Below are 16,676 nucleotides of genomic sequence, written 5' to 3'. Positions count from 1 at the left end.
TTTTTTTAGTTTAATCATTTTTATAATTTAAATATAAAAGTTTAGCTGAGTTTAAAAACAGGAAGAGATCTGAAAAGAAAAAAAAGTTCACTACTTGCTTGGGAAAATAAACAGTTGCACACACTTGCTGCATTTCCACCAATGTTGTTCACATGACCACACTTCGTATGCTAATTGGGCTCTGCGTTCACGTTTGATGGAGTCTGTTTTCAACATGGAGGGTCTGTGCATTACAAGATGAAGAGAGATTAGAGCACAGTGGGTTAATCTTCAGGCTTGCCATCTGCCGATACCAGGAGAGCAAAACCTGAAGGTGCAGCCTCAACGTTACCAACGGCACACAGATGCAGGTTAACAGGTGATTGGTTTTGTCAAAGCTGTTAGAGGTCTTGGTGAGCAGGTGTTTGAAAACGCTGTCAAAATGTGAGAACTGTGAACAACTTGGTGGGGATTTGCGAGCTTACAGAAGTTCAGATCATTTTCAAAAATTCTTATTTCGGTCTCCATGTGTTTTTTTTTCTTTTTCTGCACTCAAACTATATGCAGTACACTGACTAAATGGTTTGCCTCTTTTTAACATTGTGAGGTATTTCCTGTTGTCCTCAGGTTGCGGTGTAGATTTAAAATCTTCATGGTAAGTGATAGAATAATGGAGGCAGACCTGCTGATGTATTTTAAGGCAATACAACCACATTGTTTCTTTTGATGAAACTGAAATCAGGCAAGAAAATGTCGCTTTCATCTTGTGTAAATATTTGCTGATTAGTATATTGATCATGGAAATGTCCAATCATCTTACTGTTCAGGAAGGAGATTCAATGTTCTAGAAATGGACAGGTTTCAGTGTGAAGAAAGGCAATGTGAACTAAAACCCCAAAATATTTTATTTATTTATTGATTGATTTTGTAAAATTTAGAATCTGTGGGAAGCTAGAGAAAATCTTTAAAAGCTTATCTACTCCACTGACATAAATATTTTCCTTTCTTACCAACAGAATTACATTAATATTATTTTTAACACAAAACAAAGAAAGAAATGTATCCACGTCACCCTATGTATTTTAAATAATACTGTGTGAGGCAAACTATGCAAAGCGACCAATGGAACAAGAGCCAAAGATCTTGTGAAGATGCTGGCAAGAAGCCATCATCCACAGTGAAATATATTTTGTACCAATATGGCCTGAAAAGCCACTCAAGGAGGTGGAAGCTATTATTCCAAAAGAATCAAAACACCCAGACGACGGCCTACAAATGCAGACACGGACAAAGACCTTCAATTTCGAAGGTGTGTCTGTTGTCTGATGAAACTAAATCAGAACTGTTTGGCCATAATAGCCGTCATAATAGAGCAACCAAGACCAAGAACTTTTGTCCATCAAGTCCTTTTCCCTTTACAACTTTATGACTGAAGAATAAAATCATTTCTGAAAATCAAAAAACATGTTTCTGAGCAAAACATGTCCATAAGAAAAATAAATAAACGACCTACTAGCAGAGTTGTTGACATTACCTAATATTTGCCGACAGAGGTATGCTGTGGCTTTCTGCATGATGAAGCCCAGTTGGACTGAGTAAATCTTAGCAGTCATTGGATTACCAGGTAAGCATCTGCTTTTAGCTTTTTGCAGCCGTTGGAAAACACCTTGCGACTTGCTGCGCCTGCATGACTCTCAACAGAGCTGTATTCATGGTGCGGCTTCGTTAGTTCATTTTGTAGGATGAAGAATGTGGAGATTTCTAATTTGCCTCTGCTTTTTGTGTTTGTGCAAACCTGTTTAGGTAAGTTTTCTTCAATACTAGTCAATATGCAGGTGATTAGATAAGATGAGATTGTTGAAGCTTTCAAGAGTCCCTGGTATGATTATTTTGTGGATTTTTTTCATTCAAATAGATTTGTTTTGTATTTACAAGTTTATAATTATAAGTTTTGTGTGTTTTTTGTTCATAAATGTCAAGCTTATTTCAATATAGTAATTAATTAATTTGTCAAATTAAAATATAGGGGGTGCAGCTATGATTACTTTTGTAGATATATGCTAAATAAATTTTGTAAAAATGTATTGACTGTGTTTAGATGAGGTAGCTAAGCAGGGTGACGTAACCCAGCTGTAATCCCAGCCAACAGGACTTAAAAACAAATGTGTATATTTATGTATATCACATAAGTTTAGCTGCAAAATTAACGAATGAAAGAAAGGAAAAAAAACATTCAAGAGTTTAAGGAGCTTCAGTTTCTGACTAAGGCTAAATCCAAAAAAAAAAAAAAAAAAAAAGTTTTGCAATGCATTTTTTTTCACAAACTTCGGTTGAATAATGCTTCCATCCTCAGCTCAGGCAGACTTTGCTCCCTATTTCTACGACAATGGCCCATCCAGCAACAACGGGAATCTGGCCCTGTTCAGCCTCTCTGAGGATACCCCTGTTGGTGAGACAGACCCCACTCATCCACCGCTCTAAAATGATGACAGTCCAGTTTGAGGCTTTGGTAACTTTGGAGTCTGAGAGTTCAGAATGCTAGATAACCTTTGATAGTTGGACAGCTCGTTAAATGCCCTGTCCGTCACCATCTGTTGATGTGAGAAACTGCTTGATCATAGTGAATGTGGTTCACCTTCTATCAGTCAGAAAACTTTATCACTGTGATTTATGATGTAGTGTTTTCTTCCTTTAGGTACACAAATCTATCAACTTAACGGCACAGACCCTGAAGGCCAGGAGGTGAGGTATGGTCTTTCCTTTGACCCTGGGTCACAGGAGTACTTCAGGGTAGACCCAAAGTCGGGAAATATTACATTAGTGGAAACAATGGATAGAGAGGTAAGCTCAAAACTGAAACATAAATTCACACAGGCATTGTTGAACCTTCACAAAAGGTCTTTTTCTTTCTTTTTATGTAGAAACAAGATTCAGTTGATGTTAATATCAGCATCACCGATGGAAGAAGCAAGGTATTTAAAGAAAAATAACTAATCAAGCAAACAAACTATTTGCCAGAAATGTCGTTGATATAAGAAACTTGGAGGATTTTTAGACACCTTGTGTAGCTATTTGGAATAAATGCAGCTTTTCAACAATGACATTTTTATCAGGCATGTGTACTCTGTAAATCTTAGAGGTGCACTGATCAGTTTTCTGCATGATTTCAGATCTCTATCGTTTTAGTGCTCTGATTTTATTATTATACCTTAATACCACAATTAACAGCATTCAATATTTTTTTTTCTTCAATATATTAAACACCTCAATGACAATAAAAATATCAAACTTTTTTCTACAATTGCATATCCCACATCCAAAAACATACTAGAAGCATTATTAGTGTGACTTGGAAAGTCTTGGGTAAAGTTCACAAATTGGAAAAACAACCAGGTTTATGATTTCCCAACATCCAGTTCACGTTCAAGGCCAGTCAAACTGAAAATTAACCAATTCCATCATGTATCTTTTGTAATTATGTTAGAAGACTTGAATCACAGTAAAAATCTACATGTTTGTGACAATTATATATCAGCAGAATACCTGAGTAACCCAAGATATTAAGTGTTGCTTAATTCACCCTTCCGTAGGTTTAATGTTGTGGATGGTTTTCAGGATGAAGTATGGTTGTTTAAATAAATCAGATATCCTTTTATTTTATTCTTTCCAGGTTGTTGAACGAGTCACAATATTTGTGACGGATGCAAATGATGAAAAGCCTGAATTCCAAAACTTGCCTGCAATAATAGATGTGTTGGAAGTAAGATAAACTGATGTCTGAGTTGTAGTTTCATAACCAAAAGGGATTCTTGTCTCATAATGTGATCACATAAATGTGAACATGTCTTTGTCCACTTAGACAACTGAATCTGGTAGAAGTATCTACAAAGTGGAGGCCGTGGACAGAGACACGGGCTCTGGAGGCTCAGTTACCTACCATCTCCAGGTATGACTCATGACCTAAGTAATGTTGATTTGCATGACCAACTCTATGTGTAGATGAAGCTCTTTTCTGGTTAGTATCAATCAGATTTTGTTGTACATTCACATTTGTCCATTTGCTTGCATGTGGTGGTGTTATTTTGAAGGCAGGGATTACATCACAATCACATTAGAGTCAGGTACTGAAAGATTAGAGGGCTGCTTTGGCAGTGGGTGGTGGGCAGTGCTAGTTTGCACTTTGGGCTATTGGGACTACAGAACAGCTGGCCTTAACGTGACAGACAGAGATGAATGCAAAGCGTTCACATTTGGTTATAGCAACGTTCTACAGTCTGCTGCGTCTATAATCACATGAGGTTTAATACATTCAAATCGACAGATACAGAGATGTTGAGTAATTCAGACAGCTGCGGAGAATTTATATTATTCTTCCATCTGACCACCTCCACGTGTGTTACAGTTTCTAAGGGTTTTCAGTAACAGGCTTGTATGACTAGATTTCATCCTTGTTTTTGTTGTTGTTGTTGTTTTGTTTATGCTCTTTCCTGTGTTACAGTCACCACACTCCAGTTTGTTTGCGATTGACATAAACAGCGGAGTCCTCCGTATCAAATCTGGACAAATGTTGGATTATGAGAAAACAAAGACACACTTTGTTACTGTCATTGCAAAGGTACAAGTTTTATCAAAATTTATTATTTCTGACTTGCACTCCAACACTCTCCTCACTGGATGAAGCTGTTTTGACTGCGAGTAGTTTTGAATAAGTTAAACCTTCAGCTGCAGGATGTTTTACGACATGTCATCATTTCAAGTTTCTATTCAAGTGGGTTCTTAGTGCCATGCAATAGAAAGGAACGAAGCATTATTTGACGAAACTATTATTTAAAAATCTCTTAGATGAATTTTAGGAAATAAATAGTTGTTTGAATATCTCAATCTGTTTGTTTCAGGACCGGGGAGGCAACTTGAATGGCAAGGAACAATTCATGTCATCCACCGCGACGCTCACTGTCAATGTGATTGATGCACAAGACACTCCACCTTTTTTTATTGGAACCCCCTACTTTGGCTATGTTTACGAAATCTCGGTGCCGGTGAGTGTCAAAACATCTCCCAAAAACTTTGAATGAAACACATAATCACACCACATTCTTATTATAATTTGTCGTTATAACACTATGCATAAAGCACTTGTATCTTTTCTAAAGTTTTGACATATAAAAGTGCTAATTAACTCAATTGAAAATGTGAAACGAATTTGTTAAATAAATTCATTACACACATTGTGATGTATTTAAAATATATTTGTTTATTTACAAAACTAATTTCATTATGTCAATTTTTAAAGTACCATAGTTCATTAGATACCAAAATATAATTTTAAACTTGTATATTTCTAAATGATTCTCAGTTGTTTTTTTGTTTTTTTGTTTGACAGGGATCTGAAATATTTACAGTTAGTGCTGAAGATGGAGATGTGGGAAACCCAAATCCAGTCAGTTATTCATTCGAAGAGGGTGAGCATTCACAGCAAAAATTTGCAGGGGAACTTAGAGCAAAGTAAGTAAGAATTATAAATAAATAAGTGTTTATCTGCCTTTTTTTCCCCCCGTCTCTGTAGGTGATGAAGGTGTTTTTGGCATTAATAAGACGAGCGGTTGCATCTCCCTGCTGGTTGCTCCCATTCATCTGAAGAGAGAAATCTTCAACATTAAAGTCAGGGTAATGCAAGTTCCAACCAACCCATTTTTCTTAACTTATAAAGAAAGCAAACATTTAAGCTCTTTGAATTACAATATTGCTGTTTGCTTTTGCTTTTATTGAGCATTTTGCTCCTTTGTGACTTGAGATAGCAACTCAGATGACAAATAGATGGTTCTATGTTTATGTTGTGCAAACAAAATCACCCAATATTGTCACCTTGGACAGGCAACAGAAATAAGTCCAGAAGCCAAAGATTTGGACTACGGAGTGACCACAGTGGTGATACGTGTGGTGGATTTAAATAATAATCCCCCAACCTTTTATGGGGAGAATGGCCCACAGAATATGTTTGAGTTGACCATGTACGAGCATCCACCAGAGGGAGAAATACTCCGGGGGCTGAAAATCACAGTTAATGACTCTGATAAGGTAGGAGATCTCTTATAGAAAACTGTTCTAGAAATATTACCACAGCAGATATTATTATGCAGCATTAGCAATAAAACACCATCATCACTCCAGGCTGCCTGGTCTGATTTGTTATATGATGATACTAATTTTGTGAAAGTATTATGTTGTTATCTAATCAGAAGCAGGTTTAATCAACAATGACTGTGTGCTTAGGAGAGTGCCATGCTGTCAAGAAAGAGCTGAAAGCCTACCATTATCAAAAGCCATCCCCATTAATATCCCATGCGCTTGAAATCAAGTCGATAGAAACGGAAAGGTGCACGCTGTGCCATTTGTCAACTTACGCAAGCGCCTTTTGTTTTTAAAAGCTGCATCACTGGATGATGCTGGATGGATTTTCCATGATAATGCTCTCACAAGAGCAGACTCTTTATGTCCACTAACATCATGTTTCACTCAGGGTATTATTACTTAAGCTGTTATCCGAGTGGTTTAACTCTTATTACTATAGCAATTAAGGACAAAAAGCTTTTACTTGAACAGGAATGACAGCATGCAACTCAGACTTTTTCGTTTGTCGAGCATAAAAAGTGTTAGATTTTTGAATGGCATGTTGATGTATGTTCACGCTCCTGCAGGGTGCAAATGCCAAATTTAATCTAAGATTGATTGGACCAGGACGAATGCTGCGAGCCGTCCCCCAGACTGTACTCAATGAGGCCCAAGTAACAATCTTAGTGGAGGACTCTGCTGCGATGGACTATGAGAAGCATCACTTTCTAACATACAAGGTAACCTCTTGACAACAAAATATGGTGGGAAAAGTAAAAATGTTTTCTTAAATAGACATTTTTTTTCTGACAAGACCACAGACATAAATTTATATAATTGATAACCCAAGTGATCAACACACAATAGAAGCAAACATGTGCATAAATGAGATTAGACATAATCAAGTTAAATAACAGCAGGGAATAATTGTACAGGAAGCAAAGAAGATATAAAAATGCATCAAAAGAAAAGAAGACGCCTGAATCTACCAGGATTTAGAAGACAGTCCTTTTCCCTGCCAGTGTAAACAATGTCTGCTGGTTATGACCTATTTGATGGGCTATAAAAAGGTTAATCTGGACTTTTCAGAAAAGTCATCCATGAGTCAAAGACCACTCACAAAGAACTTTGAAAAGATCTGAAGTTAGCAGAAACAGCTTTTTATGAAAACAAAAAGCAACATAGTTAAACCTAATAGTCCTCAATGAAATACTGTGAACCTGTAGTCTGATTGGGTGAGACCAAAATGAATGCCTTGGATGTGACTGCACACACCACGTTTGGAGGAGGTCCATGCTTCTTATCTGTGTCATTCCACTTTACTGAACAAAATTATGAGCTGTTGGTGTTTGCAGATTACAAGCTCTGTCATCGACATCTTGTGAGAATTTTATGTACACCCCTCTATTACGATATATTCACTTATAAAACTTTAACATATTCAATAAAATTTTCTTCCCTTCATAGCCTAAAACAACTGTTTTGAAGTTGAAAACATTTCTTAGCTGTTTTTGTCTTTTTCAGCTGCTCGCAGTTGAGATTGACACTCCAGAGAGATTCAGCGCCACAGCGCACATCATCATTCACCTTCTGGACACCAACGACAACGCTCCCAAATTTTCCTCGGACTATTACATCGCCAGAATTCCCGAAAACTCACCCGGCGGCTCAAATGTGGTGTCGGTCACGGTGAGCGACTTCTCGCCTTGTCTAAAAATACATGCCAGCACGGACATACGTCACTCAGAGCTATAACGCAGTGGTGATTTGGACAAAATGCTCAACAGGGCCCTTTAATTCTCTAAATGTAGACTCTTTGGGCCTGTGGGGGTTGGGATAATATGTGAAATCATGTAGATAAAAGCTAGGCGAGGTAAGCTGCCAGATGGCTATCACTTTCATTTTGTTGTGTAACAGCAAATTCCCTGGCTTCACCCCACCCCTCCCCTACTCACCCCCCAACATGTAGCAGGACATACAGCTGCAAAGATATGCCCATGTGTAAGACAAAAAACTTTAAAGGTCACACTGAAATGATTGATGTTTGCCGTAACACATCCTCTGCCCTTGTCGGTTCATATCAGATCAAAAGCCACAGGGAGTCCGACTAATAAGTCCTGGCCTTGAGCAAACACCACACAGGCTCTTTGCCTTGATCCCTGGCAATTTCAATCAGATAAAAGAACAGCCAACAAGTGACCTTGGACACATGGAGACACTGAACAGACCTCCCAGCAGCTGCAGACAGACAGATTAGCCGAAGCCCAGGATAATATTCCGTCATCAAACAGGCACTCTTTTCAGGCCTAACCCCTGCAACATCATGTACGTCATACGTATGACTGGTTTATCCAGCAAACTGAGTTGAGTTTTCACGATTCAAAACATAAATATAATGAGATTCTCTTTTTTATAAAAAACTTAACTATTGAGTGTAAGGAATTTCTTCCGCTAATATCATCAGTGCAAGCACACCTTTTTTTTTTTCTTCCACTTGCTAATGTGTCACTGGTGATTGTTTTCAGGCTTTAGACCCAGACTCAGGACCCTGGGGGGAAGTCAAATACTCCATCTACGGATCGGGGGCTGACATGTGAGTACTGCCAAGATTTATAAGAAATTTACATGCTGAAGTCAACATGCTGTATTATTACAGCATGTAGACTTTTTTTTATAGCATATTCATCACATTATCAATGCAGTAGTCACCTTGCGCAAGTAAGAAGTTCAACTTTTTCATGTTTTTAAGATAAATAAAACTTAATTAAATGGGAGCGCAGAGCATAATTGTAAAGTAGAATTAAAAGGACACATGGTTTTCAGAAAAATGTAACAAAATTCCAAAAATGTGACGTGTTTATATATAAATCCAGCCATCCACCACTCCATCTCATCCCCTACGCTCTCTCTGAGTCCACACATTTTTGAAGCACTTTCCTATAATCATAGCTGAACACTTTGGGGAGTTGTCTCCACTAGTTTTGCAGACCTGGACATTAAAATATTTGCCCGCTTTTGCAAAATAGCTCAAACCTGGCCCAGTTAAGCATCCGCTTTCAAGTCTTACCACATATTTTCAAATAGATTTGGATCTCGACTTGCTTGTGTAACGCCTGCACGTGCTTCAATCTAAACAATTTTGTTGTAGTTCTGGCTGCATGTTTAAGGCTGTTCTCCTGTTGCTCCATCCATCTTCCTATCAAACCTATCAGACCAGCTTTCCTGTCCCTGCTAAAGAAAGAAAATCCCCTCAGCAGGAAGCTGCCACCACCATGTTTCACCTTGTAGATGTGTTCAGGGTAATTATATGGATAATATAATTATTATCCATATAATTATATATGTTTTGCATGTTGACCATACGACCATGGGTAGTACATTAAATCACAACAGAATAAATTGAAGTTTGTGGTGGTAACTTCACAAAATGTGACAAAACTTACGGAGAATAAATACCTTTGCAAGGGAATAAATATTCACATCAATTGCTACTTAGCCAGTCTTATTTGGCAAACAAATTAAGAGTTTTTATTTGAGATGAATTTTGTAAAAATAATTATATACATTATGTTATGTACTCAAACATCTAAGCACTTTAAAAATTACATTTTGTGGCTTTTTTGTGTGTATTTTGTCTATGTGTGATGAAGTAAGAGATAATTTGTTTTCACAACAAAAACAATTGGCCTTTGTTGCCAATGTCATGATTTTGCAACTGAATAACACAACCTTTTAAACTGATGTGAACTTGGAAATTTCTAGAACAAACACAAGAAACAGCAAAGATATCTGTTGTCATAGAAACATGAAAAAATTACATATTTTATTTCTATTTGTTGTTTTCAAATTTCTTTCCTTTCAATGCCTCTTAGTGCTGTAGCCTGGGGAATCCGCTGATGTTTTCTTGCCTCAATTAGATTTTCATTGATCTAGTTTTAGTTTTCTACTTCCAGGAAAACATCTGAAGGGTCTTTGTTCTTCCTTTGTGAACAGAAGAAAGTCCACCAAATTTCTATTTACTTTAAAATCCCTTCACATGAAGGACCAGGAATCACTTTTCAAAGTGAAAATATGTCCTTTTGTTTGTTTGGAATTTTATATATATATATATATAAAATACAAATTAAAATAAACTCACATTACGACACATGAGCTCTGTTAACAAGGGCTGCTCTCCATAACCCTCTCATGTGGTTCATATTTTTTTTTGAATATTTGATGCAGATTTTGAGCTCTGCAGTAATGAGTTTAAGCCGATATGTGATGTCACATGGCAGAGCAAAGGATTTCCAAAATAAGCATCAGCGAGAGATTTGGAACACTTACGCTTACATGTTTGTTTAATCAAAAAACACTTGACATCTATCCTGTGTTATACTGTTAACAAACTGTTCCTTCAAGGCTAAAACGCCGTGGTTTAGAACAATGGTTACATATTTTCACAGAAGGTTGTGGATGGTTTGGATGTCAGAGAGCAACGCAGTACGTATCAGCCTTGGTCTGCTTTAATCCCTTAATGGGATTGGAGGAGAAAATAGACTGCTCTTTGCTTCTGCATATACCTTGCACTCCAGCAAAATTCACTGTTAGTCAAGCAAACAAGTCAGTAAATAAGACCTAATTGCAAACTGACTGTAATTTCTATGAAAAACAACATTGCTATTTCAGAAAAAAACATAAGCTAAAATGGTTATTTTGTTTTTGAAGATGGGTGTTTCATATCAACACAAAGCTCACTTAGACTGTGACTCTCAAGTAAATTGATGATAATCTCTAAAATTTTGAGGTTGACTTATCTGCATACATTTTAATAGTTCAACAAAATGAATGTTTAATTTTCTCAAATGGATTTTTTGCAGATTTACAGATCTACAAAGTGTTTTGAATTGCTAGGAAGCAGTATTCTTAATTGGCTGCGCTTACCCATGTGCTTTTTCACAATAAATCACAAACTTCTCTGAGTTAACTTTTAGTTGTTGTCTTTTAATTCACGGTTACATCATGGAGATGGGGAATCATTATATATTTTTTTGCAAAGTTCTAGTTATATTTGACTAGAACTTTATTAAATTTATAAAGAAATGACATGGGGATGTCCCAATTATGGCATTTTTTTTTTTTGTTTCCAATACCAATCCAGGTTATTTAAGACTACCTGGTCATACTGTAATAATCTATTAGAGTAACATGTTTGCTTGAAACACTCAGGGAAAGTAAGGAATAATTCTATTTGACTCTATTTATTTGCAGGTTTCTGATCCAGCCTACATCCGGGATCATTTACACCCAGCCCTGGGCGAGTCTGGATGCTGAGGTGAGATCTAAGTATAACTTCTACGTGAAGGCAGAGGACGGTGAGGGAAAGTACAGCCTGGCTGAAGTTTTTGTGACCGTGTTGGATCTAAATGACCATCCACCTGCTTTCAATGATAACTTCCTGGAGAAGACCATGGTGATTGGAGCGCCAGTGAAAATAGAGGTATGCACTGTTGTGTTACTGGACGTAGATAAATTAACATTCAGTCAAACGTACGTTTTGGAACAACTGCCATGTGTAAGAACGGCTTCCCTACAGGCTGTGGACGACGACGCAGAAATACCCAACAATGTCATCGAGTACGCCATCATGAAGGCCGAGCCAGACAACAACATCTTTGACATAGACGCTGACACGGGAGAAATCAAGTTAAAGTCCTACATCAAGTCAATGGCTATCATTCAGAATATTACCAAGAAGACAGATTGCAGTTGGTCCCTGGTAGTCCAGGCTCGTGACCGGGGTCAGCCGTCATTCAGCACCACTGCAGTTGTCAAGATTGACATCACTGAAGCTGTAAGTCAAGTAATAGTTTGTCTGTAGTTTGCAAACATTTTTTTTTTCCTTATTCATAGTTTTCCTCAAAGTTTGACTCTCTTAGAGTGAATCATACATTTAGAAATGATCTGTGTTTGATTTACTTGAAATATATATTTTTGAAAAGTTACAGCTACAATTGTCTCATAGATGCAATTGTGATGTTTTCAGATCAAATCCAGATTTGTCTCATACTTCCTGGGTCTAAGGAAACGTCCCGGGGCAGTGTTTGGGATTTGTTTGACCCTCGTGAGCTTCGCTGTCTGCCTAACAATCGCCATTTCAACCGCTATGTACTGGAAATCTGTGAAAAAGACCCGTGTACAACCTCAGGGCAAGATCAGAAAGATTGCACGGAGGCCTGTGCCATAAACGAAGCTTGCCTTGAGATCATCAGCACAGCAGCGCTGTTGTTTTTACTCTGTGGTTCCAAGAATCTGCAGCTGTTCGTTTTCAGAGGACTTTGTAGTACAGCAAGACTGTGTCTGTAAAAGAGTACACAAGGGAGCACAATCTTTCAAAATGTGCAAGTTTGTCGCCCATATTTTGATTTATCTCTCTAATTATGGCACAACAAGGAATTGTTCTTTTTAAGTTTTTGGATTGGATTTTTCAAAGTATATTTTTAAGCTTTTTTTTTCTGTTATTCTAATGTTGTTCCCTTCAAATGCTGAATGGTCTATTGGTTCCTCCATGAACCTCTCTGATCTTGTCTTGTCAAAACCTAAAGAAAGTTAAAGAAAAACTCAACTCGACACTTTGAAGAAACATATAAACCAAAGCCAAAAGTACAGAGCTATAACCAATTCATGGCTTCGAACATATCACCAATCAATCAGTACCAGCACTACAGAACAGTAAATCTTTGTGTGATTTCAGTCCCGTGGATTTGAATTCTCCTTGTGCTCTTTTACAGACTCAACTGAAAGGGGGGCCTTTGGGATCATTTATAGAGCTGAATAGAAACAACTCATTACAAATCATAGGTATGCTCGTTGGCATCATTAGCCTTGTGGTCATAGTCACAGTCATCATCTCCACCGCCACGTTCCTGCGTAACAAAAAGTCCAATCGGATCCTGCCCACCCGCAGAGTCCGGAGAAGGCCACCAAAGCAGCCGTTCTGGAACTTCAAAAGCCCATTTAAGTCATCAGAGACCCCAAGAGAGGATTTCACAGTTCAAGAGGAACAGCAAGAGCCAGAGGTGACTGTGAAGAACGCCAACTACAACAACAATTTCAGTACTGTTGTAAGACACTGGCCTCCACCGCCCTGTGCACCTTCTTTGCCCCCTCCGCCGCCCACCTATGTACCAGGAGAGCGACACTGGACCGTACCCACAGTCTCTGCAGTCGTGGTCCCCAAACCCAGACAGAGGCCGACGATAGACAGAAGGGACACGGTGAACAAAGCACTAGTTTCAGAATTGAAGATGAGATTGGAGCAGAAGAAGATGGCATCACTTTATAACACGTAAAGAGATTGTTAAGATTTTCTTTATTGGTAATAGTTCCTCTATCTGCCATAGACAGATGGAAAGTTTGTAGAACAGCACGTAGGGATCCTAGCACCCAGCTAGATGGACTCCCAGCTTTAGTTCATTTTAGCAAATCAGCTTATAGTGAAACTGTTCATACCTGTGGAAATAAATGCAACAGCAGAGGTTGAAAATATGACCAGCTGTTTAAGCCTTTAACATATACAAACTTGTCACTAGAGCCTCAATAGCAACACAATGTTTGTATCACCATGAGCTAAGAGAGATATAAATGATCCAAATGAGGAAACCAGCTGATTTGCATTTGTTGAAAACAAGCATTGTCTTTCTTCTTCTGCCTGAAGTTTTAATTACAGTTTTTTTTATCTGCCATGTGTTTGGTTATGTCACTAGAGTAGGCACAATCACAGTAAAAAAGTTACTGGTGGGCCTCTGTTGGCAAGTTCTTACGTAGAAATTAATGCCACAATGCTTTGCAGATAAGCAGGTTTTGAAGTGGATCAGGAGGTATAAATTGGGCCAATACCATCACATCTATATAAGGAGTGGTTTTTTTTATATTTTCTACAAATTCACTAATGTGGTAGCTTTCAGATACAGGTATAAAGGAACTATTACAGTTAATAACATCACTACAAAAAGTCTGAACTATTCTTTAGGATTTGACTAAGCAATCTCAACACAATGTCCTTTTGGCAGGTTTTCTGACAAAAATGTATTTTATTGTTTAATCATCACCAGACCATCACTGCTGCTATTTAATCCAGCCAGATGAGAACAAGCTGCTGCTTTTTAAACCTTGTGATGAGATTGCTAATAAAACTGGCACAGATAGAAAGATGAACTCAATCATTAACAGAGCTGTGTGTGTACATGTGTGCGCGTTGTTCTGTGTGCATGAATGCAAGCTCTTATAAGTTTAACTAAAATATGAACTTGTTTCATTTCATGTGTATAATGTAATTTTTATAAGTGGAAAAAAAACTGCCATGTGTATCATTGTTCTTATTGAAATCCTAATTCTAAATGAATAATAAATTTTTGTTGTTGTGGTTGATCAAACAATCACACAACTGAGCTCTTCTTTCTTGAATGATGTGTTAACTCTGACATGACATATTTGACACAGCTTTTTTGTTGGCAATATTTTGTTTGCTTAGCATGCAAACAATATACTATATTTTATATCAAGAGATTTTATAGTCCTTCAACTCATAGGGATCAGGCAGAGGGAAGAAAACCAAAGTGGTCAAACAAAGAAGGTCTTGAACATTTTGTGCAGATGTGAAGCACTGCATTAAAATTAATATTCACATTTGATGTATTTACCATTTTAAAGTATAATAATTCCCCTCTCACCCTCCGTGGGTGGTCTCTTTCATCCTCTGAGCTCGGGTCCTCTACCAGAGGCCTGGGAGCTTGAGGGTTCTGCGCAGTATCTTGGCTGTGCCTAGAACTGCACATTTCTGGACTGAGATGTCTGATGTTGTTCCTGGGATCTGTTTGAGCCACTGCTCCAGTTTGGGGGTGACTGCCCCGAGGGCCCCGATGACCACAGGCACCACTGTGGTCTTCACCTTCCAGGCCTTCTCCAGTTCCTCTCTGAGGCCCTGGTATTTCTCCAGTTTCTCATGCTCCTTTTTCCTGATGTTGTAGTCACTTGGTATATATATATATATATATATATATATATATATATATATATATATATATATATATATATATATATTTCAGTAAGTATTTTTTGTTATTGTTCAAACATTTATGCTTTCAATAAAAAATAAAAATATTCCTTTCACTTAATGTGGAAACATCTTATTTATTTGCATTGTTCATGTCCATCAGAATTATATCCTTAATGAAACATTTTAACCGTTAAAGGTGAATATGAAGTAAGAGATTAACATTTTACCTTTTATACTCTAGTACTTAGAGAATGTCTAAATCTAATATGCTAAACTGGAAAGATAACATTTTTATAACGGGTCGTCAACGATTTAAGGGAGCAAAAGTATTGAAAAATGTGGGAGAAGTGTTTATTACTCAAGTAATAAGGATGAAATGTTAATGTCTTATTTCATGTTAATCGCGTGATGTCAGGCTCAAATGCTTTTGAGCTTGACAAAAAGCTCAAAAGTTATGAAGGATAACTTTTGAGCCTTGTCCTTCTTAGACTTAGATAAGAAAGATGAACTCAATCATTAACAGAGCTGTGTGTGTGTGTGTGTGTGTGTGCGCGTTGTTCTGTGTGCATGAAAGCAAACTCTTATAAGTTTATCTTAGATACTGGTGATTGTACTGGAGATCAGTAGGAGGGCAAATAATGTTTACATCATTACATACATCTAACTACTAAGCTAAAAGTAATTTTTTAGAGTAAATGTTGAATAATAAAGTCAACAATACATGAATTTGTTGTAGTAGCAGCTACAACAAATTAAACTGGGGAATAATAAAAGTGACATTTTCTTCTGTCATATGGAGACCAAGGATTTTACAGCAAAAGGCTGCAACCTTACACCACCCTCAAAATCACATAACCACATATGAACAATAACAAAACATCTGCCTAGCAGAAAATGAGAGCCGCCAATCTCAGTCAGCTGTTTTGAGCCTTGATCCTAAATGAATCCATGCGCGGCTGAACTGATCTCTTTACGTCACTGAAGAGAGGAGAGGAAAATGCAAGAGACAGGGGGGGTTGGTTTGTCTGATCTGATCATAAAGTGACGGTGGGAGGGATGTTAGAGAGGATGCAAGTGTTTGGGTATTATGTCAAATGAACAATGCCATTGGCTGCTGCATATCCGAAGTGCCATCTGTCCCAGCCGGTCAGTGCAAATGTAGCTGCAATTTGGAGTTAAGAGAGAGAGAGCTGGTGGAAGTATGCAAAGTAACATTCAATAATTTACATTATTATTGAAAAGTATGTTTTATTTAGTACATCGGTTCTCTATGTTAGACACATATGCACAATTTTAAAGCCTTCATTTTTGTCACTTATAATTTTCTGTTTACAGCTACATCAGACCAAATTACAGAATCAGGGGTTTAATGAAAACCATACCTGACTTAGAGTTGCTTTGACAAATGAACCTCATGATATTTAGTTTTTTTTATTTTTTATAACTGTACATGTACGCTTAATAAAGAGGGGGGGAAATAAAGAACGGACTTTTTCTTTTATAGACAAACATCATTAGATTAGCTCAGAAATCTGAAAAGATGTTAGTG

General features: G+C 37.5%; 1 protein-coding gene across 2 annotated transcripts; it reads left to right on the top strand.

Moving 5' to 3' along the window:
* The first annotated feature begins 1,637 nt into the window (after positions 1-1,637).
* Positions 1,638-14,439, top strand: cdhr1a (cadherin-related family member 1a). 2 transcript variants are annotated; one of them, XM_007566248.2, is made up of 17 exons: positions 1,638-1,782; positions 2,333-2,428; positions 2,675-2,820; positions 2,901-2,951; positions 3,650-3,739; positions 3,839-3,925; positions 4,478-4,594; positions 4,875-5,018; positions 5,363-5,441; positions 5,546-5,646; positions 5,854-6,057; positions 6,678-6,830; positions 7,615-7,779; positions 8,616-8,683; positions 11,341-11,569; positions 11,666-11,923; positions 12,861-14,439. In XM_007566248.2, the coding sequence occupies exons 1-17, from the start codon at positions 1,722-1,724 to the stop codon at positions 13,419-13,421; spliced, it is 2,610 nt and encodes an 869-aa protein (XP_007566310.1). In that variant the 5' UTR covers positions 1,638-1,721; the 3' UTR covers positions 13,422-14,439. The 2 variants fall into 2 exon arrangements, with proteins under 2 accessions (XP_007566310.1, XP_016534175.1); XM_016678689.1 differs by having other exon boundaries at positions 12,116-12,952.
* Positions 14,440-16,676: the final 2,237 nt, after the last annotated feature.

Source organism: Poecilia formosa, unplaced genomic scaffold, assembly GCF_000485575.1.
Source record: "Poecilia formosa unplaced genomic scaffold, Poecilia_formosa-5.1.2 Scaffold188, whole genome shotgun sequence".
Lineage (NCBI taxonomy): Eukaryota > Metazoa > Chordata > Actinopteri > Cyprinodontiformes > Poeciliidae > Poecilia > Poecilia formosa.
Note: the sequence above shows the minus strand (reverse complement) of the source record. Positions and strands in the feature narration are given on the sequence as shown.

Excerpts from the sequence above, each read along its gene's own strand:
- cdhr1a (XM_007566248.2), top strand. The coding sequence starts at position 1,722 with ATGAAGAATGTGGAGATTTCTAATTTGCCTCTGCTTTTTGTGTTTGTG. Across the intron at positions 5,647-5,853 it reads TCTTCAACATTAAAGTCAGG|GCAACAGAAATAAGTCCAGA; the intron begins GTAATGCAAGTT and ends CACCTTGGACAG. Across the intron at positions 11,570-11,665 it reads GAGCGCCAGTGAAAATAGAG|GCTGTGGACGACGACGCAGA; the intron begins GTATGCACTGTT and ends GCTTCCCTACAG.